General features: G+C 47.9%; 1 protein-coding gene across 1 annotated transcript in view; it reads right to left on the bottom strand.

Moving 5' to 3' along the window:
- Window positions 1–20,004, bottom strand: part of LOC310660986 (vasoactive intestinal polypeptide receptor-like) — a 109,927-nt gene that overhangs the window by 38,303 nt on the left and 51,620 nt on the right. The window contains exon 3 of the mRNA XM_083406650.1: window positions 10,548–10,655. Coding sequence (XP_083262776.1) covers window positions 10,548–10,655 — 108 coding nt within the window. The remainder of the gene's footprint in view (window positions 1–10,547; window positions 10,656–20,004) is intronic.

Here is a 20,004-nt window from a genome sequence, read left to right as displayed (position 1 = left end):
AAAATTGCAACACCAAATGCACGGCTTCTAGTAGTTACGAGCTGTGTGTCTGAGCTAGAAATTACCTCACCAGAGTTCCCTGTGCTGAGGAAAAGATTGTTCAGCCTCTTTGCAAACTGTAGTCTTGTGAGGGGAACAGGGGGCTTGTAACAACTCTTAGCACCATTAAGAAGCGACAGTTCCAAGAATCCTTTGGGGGAAGCCATGACGGTTTAAAGTGGTGTCAAAGTGCTGTAAGTGCAAGGTGTGAATTTGGCCTGAGTGTGCAACTTGGGGTGGTGGGGGTGGAGAGTAGGAGAGAAAGCCTACCAGAGCGCCAGAGTCTTGTGAGGGGAGGGGGAAAGCAACAAGTTACCACTTCCCAGCTTCTCAGAGGCATTTCTCTATCTTTTAAAAAGGTATTTTATTGATTTGTTAACAAAACAAAAGCAAATGTAACAAAAATAAAGAATAAAAAACGCAAAACCACAAAGCATCACAGCCTGGAAGGACAAAAGTACAAAGACGCAGAACAGCTCCAAATAAAGTATTGACTCGTACAAAAAAATCCCTTTACAAATAATAAAGATATACAAAAATGAAAGCATTGTCCACTTGTGAGTTCCATCATTACTGAGAATAAAGGTTCTGTATAGTCTTAAACCTGCCAGGCATTTGCATTTGCTGGTGGCAATGAGCAGCTATGTACCTCAGTGTTCTTATAAGAAATAAAATCATGCCTTCTGTCTCTCTACCTCTGCCACAGTTTTCCAAACTTGGATCTCCAGCTGTTTTTGGACTACAACTCCCATCAGTCCTAGCTAGCAGGACCAGTGGTCAGGGAGGATGGGAACTGTAGTTCAAAAACAAGAGGTTTGGGAAACCCCGGTCTATATGGCCTTTCAAGCTCTGCCCTTTAGATATTTTTAGTTTATGAGATACCTTTTCCAGAAGGGCAATTTGCCAAACCTTATTGCTCTATATCTCACTCATTATGGGATGCAGCAGGGGCCACCAACCTCTCTGGGCCAGCTGACCCTTTTGGGATGTGGAGAAAAGTCTGTGGGTGCCAGTCACAAAATGGCTGCTGTATCCAAAGGAACAAATAAACACACAGGGAGCAAAGAGGCACAGACCTGCCCCACCCTCCATTAATCGTGTGTGTGTGGGGGGGGGAGTGCTATCTACCACAAAGAGAGAAGCTTCTTGCCCATCTCCTCTCCTTGTAACTGGACAGACCTCACCTGGAGTACTGTGTCCAGTTCTGGGCACCACAGTTCAAGAAGGACACTGACAAACTGGAACGGGTCCAGAGGAGGGCAACCAAAATGGTCAAAGGTCTGGAAACGATGCCTTATGAGGAACGGCTAAGGGAGCTGGGCATGTTTAGCCTGGAGAAGAGGAGGTTAAGGGGTGATATGATAGCCATGTTCAAATATATAAAAGGATGTCACATAGAGGAGGGAGAAAGGTTGTTTTCTGCTGCTCCAGGGAAGCGGACACGGAGCAATGGATCCAAACTCCAAGAAAGAAGATTCCACCTCAACATTAGGAAGAACTTCCTGACAGTAAGAGCTGTTCGACAGTGGAATTTGCTGCCAAGGAGTGTGGTGGAGTCTCCTTCTTTGGAGGTCTTTAAGCAGAGGCTTGACAACCATATGTCAGGAGTGCTCTGATGGTGTTTCCTGCTTGGCAGGGGATTGGACTCGATGGCCCTTGTGGTCTCTTCCAACTCTATGATTCTATGAGTCTATGATTCTAAGAGCAGGGTTCCAACAAAGTGAAATGTGGGAATGTTTTTCCCCCATCCCAGACATCTTTTTGAAAGTTCAAAAAGTACATAGGTGCACTACACATGATGGTCTAAACCACTGAGCCTAAGGCTTGCCAATTGGAAGGTTGGCAGTTCAAATCCCTGCAACAGGATGAGCTCCTATTGCTCAATCCCAGCTCCTGCCAACCCATCAGTTCAAAAGCACATCAAAGTGCAAATAGATAAATAGGTACCGCTCCGGTGGGAAGGTAAATGGCGTTTCCGTGTGCTGCTCTGGTTCACCAGAAGTGGCTTAGTCATGCTGGTCACATGACCCGGAAGCTGTATGGTGGCTGTATGATCAGCAAGCCCTAGGCTCTGTGGTTTAACCCACAGCACCACCCGTGTCCCTTATGCACCGTGGGAGTCATTTGTATAACTGTATTATCTGCAAAGCCATTTCTATTATTTATCTGCCCTTTTATGACCTAAATTTGCAACCCGCCTTTCTGCCCAAAGACGCTCCCAAATGCCAAAGTTTGCAAACGCGGCCCAACTTTCTGCGCAGCCCAGGTGTATTTCTTAATTCTTAATAACGTCAAATCCCCAGAAACACCTGCTGGGTTATACGAACTGCCCACATTTTGACAGCACCGTAATAAGTACTCAGCCGTGCTGTGCTTTGTTTCTCTAAGTGCTTGGCACATTAGCTCTGCTGCGTGGGTTTGGCTATCAATAGGCAACTCACCTAAATGCAATTTCTGCCTCTTCTTAAAGCTCATCCTCTCCGTGATGCTTTTGTTCTCCTGTTCCTTACACTTGACTGAAGTGCCCTCCCATTGACAAAGTTTCGCGCCCCTTCCACTCAGATTGATGGGAGATTTGAAACAGATTCTGCTTCCTTTTGGGATTTGTCTGCCTTTCTTACCCAGGGCTTTGTTGGAACCCCAGAATCTTCCCATACCCCAAACTCTGGAATGCCATGAAGGAATAACCATGGGAATGGTTGGAACATGCGCAGAGCAGACATGGCTCAACTGGTGCGGCAGAGCTGCAGTACTAGCTTCCCACCAGCAGGGGCACTGGTGCTAATTGGGAGGAAGAGGGGAAAGGCGTCAGAGGGTTAGCATCACTTTCTCCAGCTGTGGAGGCAGAGCTTCTCTTCTCTCCCTGCCAATCACTCGTAGCCAAGTAAGATCATCTTCCATGAATATGGTCTTAACATGAATATGGCCTCTGCAGCTCAGGAGAGGCTGGAGGGTTACCGGACCCAGAGGCAACCTCACCTTTCCCTGACAGGGCTGGGAGAGGAGCACCTGCAGGCAATGGGTCCTCCATCACCTCAGGAGCCAGAGCAGACTCAGCTGGTGCCTGCACCTGAGGATCCAGCACAGGTGAGGACCTTTCAGGCTCAAGCCCCAGCCCCGGCTCAGCTGGTTCTGGAGGCGGGTACTCCTGTGCAGGCTGGGATTCCTCAGGTTCAGCCTCTGAGTCCGAATCCCAGGCCATCACAGTTGGCCTTGCTTCACTTGGCGACACTCCAAGTTCCGTGTTTACCCAGAATTCCCCCGAAAAATGTAAGCAAGAGTCCAAAAATGCATCAGTTTTTCTCCCCGGGAACGGCTCGACGGATGAAGGAGACGGCGGCGAAATTGTAAGGGACTGTTTATATTTGCTGCCTCGTTTCTGGAAGGCGGCGTGATTGATTCTGCCGGGGCAAAAAGCAGAAAAGAGAACAAAATGATCCGGGAGAGAGAAGGGGGGAAAAACCCTCTTCTGTACGTGGTCCAACATAGAAATGGAGCTAAAGAGACCGCAATCAATTTCAGAATAAATGTTCCTGGCCAAGAAACAAGACCAAAACCCTGATTTGGTCGAAAAAATAAAAATAAAAAGTCTTTGCTTGGCATGTCACATTTCTTTCCATGGAAAAGAATTAACGCTGGAGAGTGTTTTGGTAATATGAAGACTCCAGGAATCTATCTTATACTGAGCCAAATGGTCAGATCACTGGTCCATCGAGATCAGGAATGTCCATCTCAGGGGCCTAATCACTTAATCAAATCTGGCCCTGTTTGAAAAAAGTTTGAGCACCCCTGATCTAGATCAGCCTTATCTGCTCTGTTTGGCTCTCCAGAGCCTCACCAGATCATAGAATCATAGAATCCTAGAGTTGGAAGAGACCACAAGGGCCATCGAGTCCAACCCCCTGCCAAGCAGGAAACACCATCAGAGCACTCCTGACATATGGTTGTCAAGCCTCTGCTTAAAGACCTCCAAAGAAGGAGACTCCACCACACTCCTTGGCAGCAAATTCCACTGTCGAACAGCTCTTACTGTCAGGAAGTTCTTCCTAATGTTTAGGTGGAATCTTCTTTCTTGTAGTTTGGATCCATTGCTCCGTGTCCGCTTCTCTGGAGCAGCAGAAAACAACCTTTCTCCCTCCTCTAGGTGACATCCTTTTATATATTTGAACATGGCTATCATATCACCCCTTAACCTCCTTGTTCACCACCACCTGTTATCTGATCCAATTTTAACTGGAGCTGTCAGGGACTGAACCAGTGACCCTCTGCAAGTAGTCCTCTCTGTCACTGAACTCAGGGGTAGTTTTTGCACTGCCCTCTGGACAGACTCCCAACTCCCATCATCCCCATCAGGGGAGATGGGACCCTCCAAGTTAGACTACTGCAATGCATTGCACGTGGGGCTACCTTTGAAGACTGTTTGGAAACTATAGCTGGTGCGTAACATGTTGGCTATGGAAAGAAAGCATGAGCAGATCACCTGGATCATATAAACTGACCTGAATGGATTGTCTGCCAAGTAGTTTCTGGGCCCAATCCAAAATGCTGGTTTTGACCTTTAAAGTCAAATACTGCTCAGGACCTTAAAGGACTGCCTCTCCACACAGAAAGATGCCGTGATCCAGAGTTCATTGTCCGAGATCCGCCTTCTCTGTGTGCCACCAATGAGGGAGGTCCAGAGGATGGTGATGAGAGGTTGTGCCTTTTCTGTGGTGGCCCCGTTTAGGGAATACAGTGGTGCCCCGCAAGACGAATGCCTCGCAAGATGGAAAACCCACAAGACAAAAGGGTTTTCCGTTTGCAGAGGCACTTCGCAAGACGAATTTCCCTATGGGCTTGCTTCGCAAGACGAAAATTGACGAAAATTTTTGAATTTTTTCCCTGCTCCAAAACCCCTTTTTCTGAAGCGCTAAGCTGCTAAAAGCATTTTAGCAGCAAAACCGCTAATCCCTTAAGCCTTAAAAAGCCGTTTTTAGCCCTTAAACTGTCAATAGCGCTAATAGCGCTAATCTGCCAATGGGCTTGCTTTGCAAGACGAAAAAACTGCAAGACGAAAAGACTCGCGGAACGGATTCTTTTCGTCTTGCGAGGCACCACTGTACTCTTCTCAGGTGGCTCACCTGGTGCCAAGCTTGTCATCGCAAAGACATTTCCCCTTTTTCTGGGCAACACCAATGACATGGCACCATACAGTTAAAATTGTTTTTAATTATGCTTATGTGATCGTTTTGTTGTATTTTGGCTTGGATACAAACTACTTCTAAATTTTCTGAGTCAGAAGCGGTGCACAATTTTAATAAAGACCTGATGGAGAAGAGTTCTTGTGCTCATTAGGCCTCCTTTTAAAAAAATATATATATTATTAATTTTTACATATTAGCTATCATTCACACAACAGAACTTCACATCTTATACAATCTTTTTGGACTTCCATCAGCCCCTCTGATGGTCTTCCGTTCTTATCACTTATTCTGCATTTCTTAAATTCCTATTACCTTTAATTATCTTAACTAACAGTCCCCCTCGTTACCTTTTTTTGCAATATTTCAAATAGTCCACCTTACAAAACTTCTTGCAAACCTACAAGTGTAATATGATCTAGGCCTGACACTCCTGTGTAGATCCTGCTTGCTATTAAAGAGTTGACTACAACTCACTAGGTGTGATTTACCCCTGGTCACTCCTGTCAATTTCATAAAGGTAAAGGTAAAGGGACCCCTGACCGTTAGGTCCATTTGCGGACGACTCTGGGGTTGCGATGCTCATCTTGTTTTCTTGGCCGAGGGAGCCGGCGTACAGCTTCCAGGTCATGTGGCCAGCATGACTAAGCCGCTTCTGGCGAAACAGAGCAGCGCACGGAAACACCATTTACCTCCCCCCTGGAGCGTTACCTATTTATCTACTTGCACTTCATGCTTTCGAACTGCTAGGTTGGCAGGAGCAGGGACCGAGCAATGGGAGCTCATCCCGTTGTGGGGATTTGAACCGCTGACCTTCTGATCGGCAAGCCATAGGCTCTGTGGTTTAGACCACAGTGCCACCCATGTCCCGCAAACTAGAACCTTAGTTGCACTCAAACTTTTCTACCCTACTTATGGTAATAACATTGAGGGCAACATTTTACCAAGTATTGGGTGCACGTGTGAAGTTTTCCAGCAATTCGGGGAAAGTTTTTTTTAAAAAAGAAAACTTTCGGAAAATGTATTAAAGAATTCTTTTCTAAGGCACTTTGTCCCTGCTCCCGGCAGCATGAGGAGGTGTAGGCAATCAGAAGGTTTCCGAATGTTTTGGAAGTTGAACGGACTTTCGGAACGGATTCCGTTCGACTTCCGAAGTACAACTATACTTATATAGTTAAAATGACACACACACACACACACACACACACACACAAGCAAAGCAAGACTGTGGGAACACCAAGGTTTGCAGAAATAGAAAAATAATCTGTAGGAATAAAGCCTAGAGATGCTTCAATGAAGACTGGGTGTGGAATGATAAGTGTTGGGAAGAAACAGTGGAATCCTGACCATAAGAATTTGGTTCTGGCTTTTGTTTCTGTAATTATTTGTATGGGTCTCACCCCATCACTATATATATATATACAGTGGTACCTCGGTTTACATACACTTCAGGTTACATACGCTTCAGGTTACAGACTCTGCTAACCCAGAAATAGTACCTCGGGTTAAGAACTTTGCTTCAGGATGAGAACAGAAATTGTGTGGCGGTGGCACGGCGGCAGCGGGAGGCCCCATTAGCTAAAGTTGGTACCTCAGGTTAAGAACAATTTCAGGTTAAGAACAGATCTCCAGAACGAATTAGGTTCTTAACCTGAGGTACCACTGTATATGGTGATGGGGTGAGACCCTTATACACATACACACACACACACACACACACAATATATATATAAAAAGGTAAAGGTACCCCTGCCCTACGGGCCAGTCTTGACAGACTCTAGGGTTGTGCGCCCATCTCACTCAAGAGGCCGGGGGCCAGTGCTGTCTGCAGACACTTCCGGGTCACGTGGCCAGCGTGACAACGCTGCCCTGGCGAGCCAGAGCCGCACACGGAAACGCCGTTTACCTTCCCGCTAGTAAGCGGTCCCTATTTATCTACTTGCACCCGGGGGTGCTTTCGAACTGCTAGGTTGGCAGGCGCTGGGACCGAACAGCGGGAGCGCACCCCGCCGCGGGGATTTGAACCGCCGACGTTTCGATCGGCAAGCCCTAGGCGCTGAGGCTTTTACCCACAGCGCCACCCGCATCCCTAAAAATATATATACTGAGGCAGAATTCTGGAAGCCTCTAGCTTGCCACAAGAGGAAAGCCATGCCATAAGAGGAAGCTAAATAGAAGAACTTGATCTGCAAAGCAAGCTGTGGAAGTAAACTTGCTGGTTCCTGATGGCGCTATTTAGAGAGGGCTTCCAGGGTGAAAAGGCATCTCATTCAATTTCTAGGTGTAGAAACATAGCCTGGAGTCAATGCGTGGTTTTTTTTTGGGGGGGGGGGGAAATGACACTATCTGAAGCCAGCGGACTCCCCTGTCTGCAAAAAGAGCATACAGCAAGTGCAAAACGATTTACTGGAATCGGGTTTGGCAGCCAGAAATGGGAAAGATGGTAGGAATCCTGGTGCCTTGGAGAATGGAAAACAGAAAATGAAAAGAAAAAAAAAAAAGCCTGGAAAACTGAGCTGGTGATGTGGACAAGATGTCAGCTGCAGTGAGGGGGAAGACAAACAGCTCAGCAGTTACATGATTCAGCTAGATCTTTCTCAATTCTGCCCTGGCCCCTGCATTTATCCTGGCTAGCTAAGGAGAACCACATGCTTGCAGTCAGGCTGTTAAAGGTAAAGGGACCCCTGACCATTAGGTCCAGTCGTGGCCGACTCTGGGGTTGCGGCGCTCATCTCGCTTTATTGGCCAAGGGAGCCAGTGTCCAGCTTCCGGGTCATGTGTCCAGCATGACTAAGCCGCTTCTGGCGAACCAGAGCAGTGCATGGAAACACCGTTTACCTTTCTGCTGGAGCGGTACCTATTTATCTACTTGCACTTTGACGTGCTTTTGAACTGCTAGGTTGGCAGGAGCTGGGACCAAGCAACGGGAGCTCACCTCATCATAGGGATTCGAACCGCCGACCTTCTGATCGGCAAGTCCTAGGCTCTGTGGTTTAACCCACAGCGCCACCCGTGTCCCAGTCAGGCTGTTAGAGGGCACCAAACTCCTTCAAGCAAGGCTTTGGGAGAGTTGCCATTTAATGCCATGCAGAGTTTGGCCCAGAACGTTAAGCTTGCATCCTAGCTAAATGTCTTTGCACCGGTTCTTCCGGCACAGAACAGAACAGGGTTGTGCAGTGTCTGTCTGTGCGACTGACAGAACGTTTGAAGCCTCTGGATTGGCCAGGCCTGCTATCCATTCCCGGAGCTACCCTTGTGTGGTTCATCAAGAAGCATCTCAATCCTGCAGCACTTCAGTGACTCCAGATCCAGCAGTACAGAGCCAGAGACCTGGACCTGAAAAACATCCTTTTAGCACCTAGATTTGGAGATAGCTGCCCACACCCCAAGGCTTGCTCTGACAGCAACAACCAACTGGCAATGCAGGGGCCAGCGATAGCTCAGTTGGTTAGAGCAGGCTTCTTCAACCTCGGCCCTCCAGATGTTTTTGGCCTACAACTCCCATGATCCCTAGCTAGCAGGACCAGTGGTCAGGGATGCTGGGAATTGTAGTCTCAAAACATATGGAGGGCAGAGGTTGAGGAAGCCTGGGTTAGAGCATGGTGCTGATAACACCAAGATTGCAGGTTTGATCCCCCTTTTGGGACAGATGCATATTCTTGCAATAATCATTGGGGTCCCTTTCAACTCTACAATTCTAGAGTATGCCTGAAGGAGCGTCTCCACCCCCATCGTTCAGCCCGGACCCTGAGGTCCAGCTCCGAAGGCCTTCTGGTGGTTCCCTCCCTGCGAGAAGTGATGTTACAGGGAACCAGGCAGAGGGCCTTCTTGGTAGTTGCACCTGCCCTGTGGAATGCCCTCCCATCAGATGTCAAGGAAATAACTGACTTTTAGAAGACATCGGATGGCAGGTCTGTTTAGGGAAGTTTTTTAATGTTTGATTGCAGGCTTCCTCAACCTCGGCCCTCCAGATGTTTTGAGACTACAATTCCCACCATCCCTGACCACTGGTCCTGCTAGCTAGGGATCATGGGAGTTGTAGGTCAAAAACATCTGGAGGGCTGAGGTTGAGGAAGCCTGCTTTATTGTGTTTTTAATATTCTGTTGGAAGCCACCCAGAGTGGCTGGGGAGGCCTGGCCAGATGGGCAGGGTATAAGTAATAAATGATGATGATGATGATACTATGATCTGACCACCACCAGCCCTACCAAATATCAGCAGAGGTAGAGTTAAAAAATGCCCACAGTTTTATGATGACATTTCAAAAGCCTGCAGAAGACAGGTGTGATAACTGCAGTGAGTAAACTCTTGGGGAAAGTTGAATCTTTTAGTGAATCAGCTGTTCAGGGCGAGTGTTTCGCAATCAACAGATCTATTTCTTCTGCCCTTGTCTCACTGCATTCAGCGACTGCCACAGAACAAGGGGCTGTCATGAAGTCTGAGATTTAGAAACAGACGGGCTCTTTACAACCAGCCCTGACAAAAGTTTGAGTGGAGGCGATGGGGAACAGGGGATGAGCTTTATGGAGCTCAGCCCATCTCCAGTGAAGGCGTTTTGACAGATCCGACCCTGCCTATCAAATTAGCTGCGCTTGCCAAAAAAGCTCTTAAGTCAGGGGACCTCAGAACAGAAAGATTTTTTAAAGAAAATCACCGTTTCATTTACAGGGTTCCTGACATGGTGGAGGCACGACTGGGAGAGATGTGCTCAAAATAACTCCTGGCATGGTGTCAAGAAAATAAAAATAAAAGACAATGTCAGAGCTCTCCTGAGGAACATCTTGACTGGCTGGGCAGCATGAGCCAATCAATGGGCATCTACTTAGAAGCAAGTCCCACTGCAATCAGTAAGTACTAAATACTGTGTTGCCTCGGTTCTTGAACATCTCTGTTGATGAATGTTTTGGAACCCGAATGCTGAAAACCCGAAGTCAATGCTTCTGTTTTTGAACGCGCCTTGGAAGTCGAACGGCTTCCACTGCTTGTTTTTCAATTTTCTCAATTGAATTTGTAGACAGCCCTTTGCGCCTTGGTTTTCGAACGTTTCAGAACTCAAATAGTCTTCCGGAACGGGTTACATTCGAGAACCGAGGTGCCACTAGCTAGGTGAGAAGGAGGAAAAAGCTTTCTCTACCCGCTTTCTCCATAATGGGGAAAAAGAAACTGTGCAGGTGCCTCAGGATGACAAGATGTCTGCCATCAGACTTGGCACTCGTTTATAAAGTTTTTTTATCAAAGCTGTTCACCTTTAGTCAGAAAGACTCGCAGATATAAACCCACAGACAAAACCATCTTCCTGTATGCTCTGAATTGGGAGAGCCACTTACCTGCAGTCCTTGAAAAGAAGGTGAAATAGGCAGGGCAGGGCAAGACTTTGACTTCGCCCAGACTTCCTGCAGGCCAGCAAGTAAGGTTATCCCACATACTCCCGCAGCCTAAGAAGAAAGAGAAATGGAAACTTCAATGGAAACAGCAAAACCGAAACAAGCTTTGCACACTTCATGTGGGGCAGCACTATATGGAGGGCCACATACATCTAGAGTCAGCAAACATTTTCAGCAGGGGGCCGGTCCATTGTCCCTCAGAACTTGCGGGGGGCCGGACTGTATTTTGGAAAAAAATAATGAATGAATTCCTATGCCCCACAAATAACCCAGAGATGCATTTTAAATAAAAGCACACATTCTAGTCATGTAAAAACACCAGGCAGGCCCCACAAATAACCCAGAGATGCATTTTAAATAAAAAGACACATTCTACTCATGTAATAACACGCTGATTCCCGGACTGTCAATGGGCCGGATTTAGAAGGCGATTGGGCCAGATCCGGCCCCAGGCCTTAGTTTGCCTACCCATGATCTAGAGCAGCCTTTCTCAACCTGTGGGTCCCCAGATGTTGTTGAACTACAACTCCCATCACCCCTAGCTAGCAAGGCCAGAGCTCAGGGATGATGGGAGTTGTAGTCCAACAACATCTGGGGACCCACAGGTTGAGAACTGCTGATCTAGAGTCTTCAGTTGCCTGTTCCACATGGTGAAACAGTGGGGTGTGATTTGCACAGGTGAAGCAGCACACGGAAGCAGCAATGGGTGTCAAAATCATTCCCCTCCTGGTTTCCCAAAAAGTTTTTCTGCTCTGCATGCATGAGGCTAGAACAATGCATTGTAGAGTTTGCAAGCTGATGGGGAATTCCTCTTCCCTACAAGCAATAAAAATCTATCCTGCCTCGCAAGGTTGCTGCAGGGTTTAAATGTGAAGAACCTATTTCAGTTCATGATTTCATTTCTTTTATTTATATCCCGCCTTGCCTCCCGGGAGCTCAAGGTGGTGTAAATAGTTCCAACCAGCCACATTTTATCCTCACAACTACCCTGTGAGGTAGATTAGGCAGAGAGTGAGTGATCAGTCCAAGATCACCGGGAGAACGTCATGGCAGAGTGGGGATTCGAACCCTGGTGTCCCAGGTCCTAGTCCGACACTCTAACCACTACACCACACTGGCTGCATTGTATACCACCACCTTGAGCTCGTTGGAGAAAAAGGTGAGATAGCAATGCAAATGTTCCTTGCCTTCAACATTTCATCGGCCATGAATGCAGACAATTCCAGGAAGCTATTTTCACTCTGCTCTATGAAAAAACCCATGGTGCCTTGGTGGAATGGTATTATTGTACAACAATCCCACACAACATCTGAGCTAAAGAAACATGAGCTACTCTGTGGCACCAGCATTTTGGCACTGCTCTGCCATAAGGATCCAATGCACCCTAAATAAATTTTGTTTGGCTTTTTATTGATTTATCTCCTCTTGTTCTGCTCTCTAGAGGTGACATTAGAAAGTGTATTGATGCTATGCGAAAAGGGATGTGTAGTATTTTCATCAGGCAAAGCTGCTTTAGGGAGGGAGAAGTCCAGCTGGGCATTTTTGTTAAAACCCCAAGGGATGGAGTGAGTCAGGCTACCAAAAGGCAAAAGACAGAGCAGAGCAAAACCGTTTCTGATTGAGAGTTCAAACTTCATTTGTGCAGCAGGGTGTTCTGCTAATTTAACTGATGCGATGATACTCAGCAATCGCAAGCCTTTGGGAACATTTGGATTTTTGAGTGAGTGTTGAAGAAGAAGAAGAAGAAGAGAAGAAGAGTTTGGATTTGATATCCCGCTTTATCACTACCCGAAGGAATCTCAAAGTGGCTAGCATTCTCCTTTCCCTTCCTCCCCCACAACAAACACTCTGTGAGGTGAGTGGGGCTGAGAGACTTCAGAGAAGTGTGACTGGCCCAAGGTCACCCAGCAGCTGCATGTGGAGGAGCGGGGAAGCGAACCCGGTTCCCCAGATTACGAGACTACTGCTCTTAACCACTACACCACACTGGCTTCACACACTGGCTCCACACACTCTTTTTATCCCCCTCCCTGGATCACCATTACCCACCCTGAAGCAGCAAGGAAGACAAAACACTTCACTTTTCCAATGGATCCAGCAGAAATCATCATCATCATCATCATCATCATCATCATCATATTTATACCCCACCCATCTGGCTGGGTTTCCCCAGCCACTCTGGGCAGCACCCAACAGAATATTAAAAACACAATAGAACATCCAACATTAAAAACTTCCCTAAACAGGGCTGCCTTCAGATGTCTTCTGAAAGTCAGATAGTTGTTTATTTCCTTGACATCTGATGGGAGGGTGATCCACAGAGCGGGCACCACCACCGAGAAGCCCCTCTGCCTGTTTCCTGTAACCTCACTTCTCACAGAGGGAACCGCCAGAAGACCCTCAGCGCTGGACCTCAGTGATCAGGCAGAATGATGGATGTGGAGACGCTCCTTCAGATATACTGGGCCGAGGCCGTTTAAGGCTTTAAAGGTCAGCACCAATACTTTGAATTGTGCTCAGAAATGTACTGGGAGCCAATGTAGGTCTTTCAGGACTGGTGTTATATGGTCTCGGTGGCCACTCCCAGTCACCTGTCTAGCTGCCACATTCTGGATTAGTTGTAGTTTCCGGGTCACCTTCAAAGGTAGCCCCACATGGAGTGCATTGCAGTAGTCCAAGCGGGAGATAACTAGAGCATGCACCATTCTGGTGAGACAGTCTGTGGGCAGGCAGGGTCTCAGCCTGCGTACCAGATGGAACTAGATTGGAACCTAGAAAACCACATAGAGCTGAAAGAGGAAGTGGGAAAGAGGGCCACTCCCCTAACTTCCTCCTTTGGCACTATGTACTTTTCAAGGGGAATTCATCATGCGAAAGGCTGGGTTGGATGAATCCCAAGCCGGAATTAAGATTGCTGGAAGAAATATCAACAATCTCAGATATGCAGATGACACAACCTTGATGGCAGAAATTGAGGAGGAATTAAAGAAACTTTTAATGAGGGTGAAAGAGGAGAGCGCAAAATATGGTTTGCATATATGGTTTGCACATACCCCACAAGAGCTTGGGGAATGTGTTGCCCCTCTAAAGTCCGCCTTCTAACATAGGGTATCTGTAGCCATCCAGCCGTGGCCTAGGACCCACGTACCTACAGGACCGCCTCTCCTGGTATGCCCCGCAGAGGACCTTAAGGTCCGCAAATGACAACACCTTGGAGGTCCCAAGTCGCAAGGTGGTTAGATTGGTCTCAACTAGGGCCAGGGCCTTTTCAGTACTGGCCCCGCCTTGGTGGAACGCTCTGTTCACAAGAGACTAGGGCCCTGCAGGACTTGACATCTTTCCGCAGGGCCTGCAAGATGGAGCTGTTCCGCCTGGCCTTTGGTTTGGACTCAGTCTGACCCTTATGTTTCCCTCCCCTTATGGTCTTGATCTATGGGCTACTATTAAAATGAGGCTGATTTTCAAATTATATTTTAACCTGTATTTTAAATTGGTTTTTAAAAAATTGTAATTTAATTGTAATTTTACTGGTGTTAGCCGTCCTGAGCCCAGCTGGCCGGGGAGGGCGGGGTAGAAATAAAAAATTATATTATATATTATATATTGCTGAACTGCAACTCCTAGCGTGGCCAGGAGTTTGGGGTGATGGGAGTTGCAGTTTCCCTGCCACTCCCATAAAAGCTAGGAGGCATCCACTGCCCGAGGATTTTCTAAGCATTCCTCTTCATCCCGACATCAAGATGGCCAGTTCAAACCACCAAAGAGCAAGCGGCCCAGCAATTCCTCAAAAGGTATCGACACCTGAAAGGCCACACTCCATTTTCTGTCTTTTGACAGAGCTGCACTGCAGAATGAAAATCACATCCAATTGCACTAAGGAACTCCAGAGTCCTTGGATCTCAAGCACAACTTATACATATGCAAGAGTTGAAGCAGCATGAATACTTGAGGGTTATCTTTGCTCCTCGGGCGAGAAAAGTAAACACGGAGTTGACGATGTGAGTCATTTTCAAAGGAGTATGGGGGTTGGGGGAGGAAGAGACCCACTTTCTCCACTGTGGGAGTATTTTAACTTGGTTCATCTGATAAGCGCAGAGGCGTCTTAATTTCTCCCTGTGTTTCATCTGCCAACAGAAAAAAATAAACGAGGAGCTTGCAGTGCAACTGGAAAACTGCAAGTCTTTGCATGTTAGAGCTTCCCCCGTCCAGCCCCCATTCAGGGAGATGGAAGTGGGAAAAGAAAAACCCGGTGGCTTGGAACAGCCCCTGGAGATCAAAAGTGGCTATGAAGAGAAATTTTGGGAGAGAGAGGTCAAAGAAGGAAGTTGTGTCCACTCACTCTTCCATCAATATGGTTGGTGACCCTGCCATAATCCTTTGCAGGACACATGAAGGACAACCAGACCCTACCTTCAAGGGTGCCCCATTCGCATGATTTTCCATGCATGGAAGTATCCCTTCAAGGACACCCATCAGGAACGAAAGCCAAACTGATGCCCGGCAATTCTAATTTAGTACAAGAGGAAATCTGGAAACCATCCTATTTTCAGTTCCACCAACTCTCATATAAGGGCACTGTAGCAACCACTAAGCAAAACTCTCTCAGCTACTTAAGGTTTTTCTCTCTGCAGTGGAATAATAGGTAAAAGTAAAGGGACCCCTGACCATTAGGTCCAGTCGCGGATGACTCTGGGGTTGCGGTGCTCATCTCGTTTTATTGGCCGAGGGAGCTGGCATACAGCTTTCAGGTCATGTGGCCAGCACAACTAAGCCGCTTCTGGTGAACCAGAGCAGTGCACGGAAATGCTGTTTACCTTCCTGCCGGAGGGGTACCTATTTATCTACTTGCACTTTGATGTGCTTTCGAACTGCTAGGTTGGCAGGAGCTGGGACTGAACAACGGGAGCTCACCCAACCACAGGGATTCGAACCGCCGACCTTCTGATCGGCAAGCCCTAGGCTCTGTGGTTTAACCCACAGCGCCACCCGCGTCCCTAATGGAATAATAGCTGGATGTATAAACTCTGCTGAAAAGACTAGTAACGCCTGTTTTCAAATGCCTGCGATTAACTAGAAAACTTGAGAAGTCTGCCCACGAATGCAATATAGGCAGCCTCTTGCTGTGAACGCTCAGCCTTTAGTCTAGATTTTATCAGCATCTTAATCCCTCGACAGGGATGGAGTGCAAAAAGAAAGGGTTCTGAAGAACTCTTTTAATGGAAGTAGCCCTCTTTTAAAATAGGTGATGTTTGAAATGTGCCCCTTGATGATAGAGACCGATCCTCTCTCACTTGGGTGTTGCATTGTGGGACACTTAGGAGTGCCTTATACAGGGTTAAAGGGACGCGGGTGGCGCTGTGGCTAGACCACAGAGCCTAGGACTTGCCGATCAGAAGGTCAGCGGTTCGAATCCCCGTGACGGGGTGAGCTCCCGTTGCTCGGTCCCTGCTCCTGCCACTTAGCAGTTCGAAAGCACGTTAAAGTGCAAGTAGATAAATAGGTACCTCTCCAGCGGGAAGGTAAACGGCGTTTCCGTGCGCTGCTCTGGTTCGCCAGAAGCGGCTTAGTCATGCTGGCCACATGACCCGGAAGCTACACGCCAGCTCCCTCGGCCAATAAAGCGAGATGAGCGCTGCAACCCCAGAGTCAGTCACGACTGGAACTAATCGTCAGGGGTCCCTTTACCTTTTACCTTACCCCTAGGTATACCCCTGTTTTTCAGTCACACCATTCAAAGCTCCTTCAGTTCCCAGCTAGCTTTGCCAAGAAACTCTCTCTCACTCTCTCTTTCCTGCTCAAGATCCAGTGGTTGCCTTCTGACATTGAATTGCATTGTGCACCTGGATGCATGCAAGATAAGGCGCAAGCTCGAGAGAACCTTTTTAACTCAAATTCTTATTAAGCTTTCCAAAAATTTAACACATACACTTCAATACACAGTAAAGCATTTTTTTTCCTTGTTATTTTTGGCAACTTCCCATCCCCTTTTCCATGATGTTTTGATTTCCCTCCCTCTGCCTTCTACTTCATATCTTAGCAACACTACCTTTAAGTTCTTCTGTTGCTCATAGTTCAAATCCTGCTCACATATTCATCCTATAATGACATTTCTTTAAATGCAAGCTCGAGAGCTCTTGTTTGGTTTCGAAACCCTTTTCTTTCGGTGTTGTCAGTCATGCTTATTTTTAAATGCCTGACTTGCTCCTATTTGCTAGTGGGGTTGGCGCTATATTCTTAGAATATCTCTGCTTGTGCACATTGCTGTGGCCGAACCTGTTTCACACTCGCCCAAGTTCCTGTGCAAACAACAGGCCGGGCAGAGTGCTCCAAAGCAAAGTGATCCGTGCTTGCCTGGTCTTGATGGTCTCTGGGCAGAGGACTTGCTACCATAAACCTCTCTTATAATATGCGCTGGCAGAAGGGAACAGCCCATGCACTGAGGGGCTGTCAATGCACACCTGCCAACTCAACTGATCTCTCCCGGTTGGCCACTGGGAGAATAGGATGCTTGACAAGATGGACCACTGCCCTGATCCAGTAGGACTCTTCTAATGCTTTTAAGGATGGATGGCAGATAATGGATTGAAGTTGAATCCTGACAAGTACAGTGGTACCATGGGTTAAGTGCTTAATTTGTTCCGGAGGTCCGTTCTTAACCTGAAACTGTTCTTAATCTGAAGCACCACTTTAGCTAATGGGGCCTCCTGCTGCCACGTGATTTCTGTTCTCATCCTGAAGCAAAGTTCTTAACCCGAGGTACTATTTCTGGGTTAGCGGAGTCTGTAACCTGAAGCGAGGTACCACTGTACAGTCATACCTTGGGTTACAGACGCTTCAGGTTGCGTTTTTTTCGGGTTACGGACCTGCCGAAATCCAGAAGTACCGGAACGGGTTACCTCCAGGTTTCAGGGGTCGTGCATGCGCAGAAGCGCTAAATCGCGCTTTGCGCATGCACAGAAGACCAAATCGCAACCTGTGTGTGCACAGACACGCTGCTGCGGGTTGCGAACTCTGCAGGTTGCGAACATGCATCCTGCATGGATCACGTTCACAACCCGAGCGTCCACAGTATTGTTTCTGGGGGACAGAGGGTGGGCAGGTGTGGGAGACTCCCTGGTCCTGAATAGGGTAACTGTGCCCCTGAAGGACCAGGTGCGCAGCCTGGGAGTCATTTTGGACTCATAGTTGTCCATGGAGGTGCAGGTCAATTCTGTGTCCAGGGCAGCTGTCTACCAGCTCCACCTGGTACACAGGCTGAGACCCTACCTGCCCGTGGACTGTCTCGCCAGAGTGGTGCATGCTCTAGTTATCTCCCACTTGGACTACTGCAATGTGCTGTATGTGGGGCTACCTTTGAAGGTGACTCAGAAACTACAACTAATCCAGAATGCAGCAGCTAGACTGGTGACTGGGATTTTTTAAATATAAAAATGTAAGTCTCAGCACCTAATTCTCTTTTACAAAAACACAAAGCACTGACTAGTGGCCATTGATAGCCTCTCACTCCATAAATTTATCCAATCCTCTTTTAAAACCACCGAAGTTGGTGACCGTCTCTACATCTTGTGGCAATGAGTCCCGTAGGTTAAAGAAGTGCTGTGTCGAGGAGTCCATTGTTTTGCCTGTTGAGCTTCACTGGATGACATCACTAGTCTCCTGAACCACTCTCTTTCTCCATATGCTTATACAGTGGTACCTCGGGTTAAGAACTTAATTCGTTCTGGAGGTCTGTTCTTAACCTGAAACTGTTCTTAACTTGAAGCACCACTTTAGCTAATGGGGCCTCCTGCTGCTGCCGCGCCGCTGGAGCACGATTTCTGTTCTCATTCTGAAGCAAAGTTCTTAACCCAAGGTACTATTTCTGGGTTAGCGGAGTCTGTAACCTGAAGCGTATGTAACCCAAGGTACCACTGTACACGTCTACTGAGCCCTCCTTCCCCCCACTTTTCTTTCCCCCAAACCACAACACCCCAAACACTGTCAACCTTTCCCCATAGGGAAGATGCTCTGCCCCTCTAGTCATTTTCTGCGTGCGAAGTGACAGAGGTCTCTGTTATTGACTGACTGGCAACATCTATCTCTATTTCCTCCAAGGAGCTCAAGGTGGTACAGTCCCCCCTCCCTCATTTTAATCCCCACAACAACCCTGCAAAGTAGGTCAGGCTGTACGGCAGTGACTGGCCGAAGGTCACCCAGTAAATTTCATGGCCAAGTGGGCATTCAAACCTTGCATCTCCCAGGTCCTTGTCACACGCTCTAACCACTACACCACCGCTGCCTCCCATTACTAACTTGGCTATTCAGAACCAGCAAGGCAGGAAAACATTGCTACCAACCTGAAGGCTCTGGGATAGCACCAGTGGCATAGCGTGGGGGGTGCAGGGGGCCCCGGCTGCACTGGGCGCAACATCTGGGGGGGGGGGGGCGCTCGCACTCGCAGCTCTCTGTCCCTACCTGGCTCACGCACTCTCTCTCACTGCAGTGCTGGCTGTGCGAATCCGATCCGAGCTGCCGGGGAGCCGCCCACTGTGGAGGGGAGGGTGCCAGGCGTGCAGTGCAGAGAGAGAGCGAGGGACTATCTGGGGGAGGGACAGTGCAGCGGGGGGGGGGGGCACAAATTACTTGCCTTGCCCCGGGTGCTGACAACCCACGCTACGCCACTGGATAGGACATATCTAGGCAACAGTTTTGCAAACCCTCATCCAAGTTTCCAATCAACATTTGAGCATGAAGTAATCCATCACAGGACACCAGTAATAACCCGACACATACAGGTTTCTTCCTCGTAATACATAATAAATAGCTCTCTTGTTTGGGACCAGCTCACCCGGCTATCAATTACTTCCGAGATCAAGGAGGAGGCGGCTGGATCCGCTCATAGCTGGGGAAGTTTTGGCAAGCAGAACAGGAACAATCCTGTGGTCCAGATGATGCGGTCCAGAAACTCAACTGCTTGCTGCTGCTCCAGCAAAGGGTGTGTGTATGTGCAAGGCAACATCTCCCAGCCAAAATCACAAGCTTTTCTTTCTCAAAAGTCAAATATTTTCGTCGGGACGAGGACCAGCACATCCATCAGGTTGCATAACGACACAGGAATGTTTCCGTGAAGTGGCTGTTGCAACAAATACTTCCCCTTCTGAAGAGACAAGCGTCAGGTTTTTCCCCCAACGTTGGATCCAAGAGGGAAATGCAAAATGATGAAATACGAAACGAAGCAGGATTCCCCAACTGGTGCCCTCCAAATATTGAGTGCCGCACTTCCCCTGGTGGCTCAGGCATTGGTCAAGGACGATGGGAGTTGGAGTCCAGTAACATCACCAGGTTGTTGAAGGATTATTATTATTATGAGATTCCTGCATCGCAGGGGGTTGGACTAGATGACCCTAGGGTCCCTTCCAAC

This window comes from Podarcis tiliguerta (assembly GCF_965153285.1).
Source record: "Podarcis tiliguerta genome assembly, chromosome: 12".
Lineage (NCBI taxonomy): Eukaryota > Metazoa > Chordata > Lepidosauria > Squamata > Lacertidae > Podarcis > Podarcis tiliguerta.
This window is presented reverse-complemented; position numbering and strand designations above follow the sequence as displayed.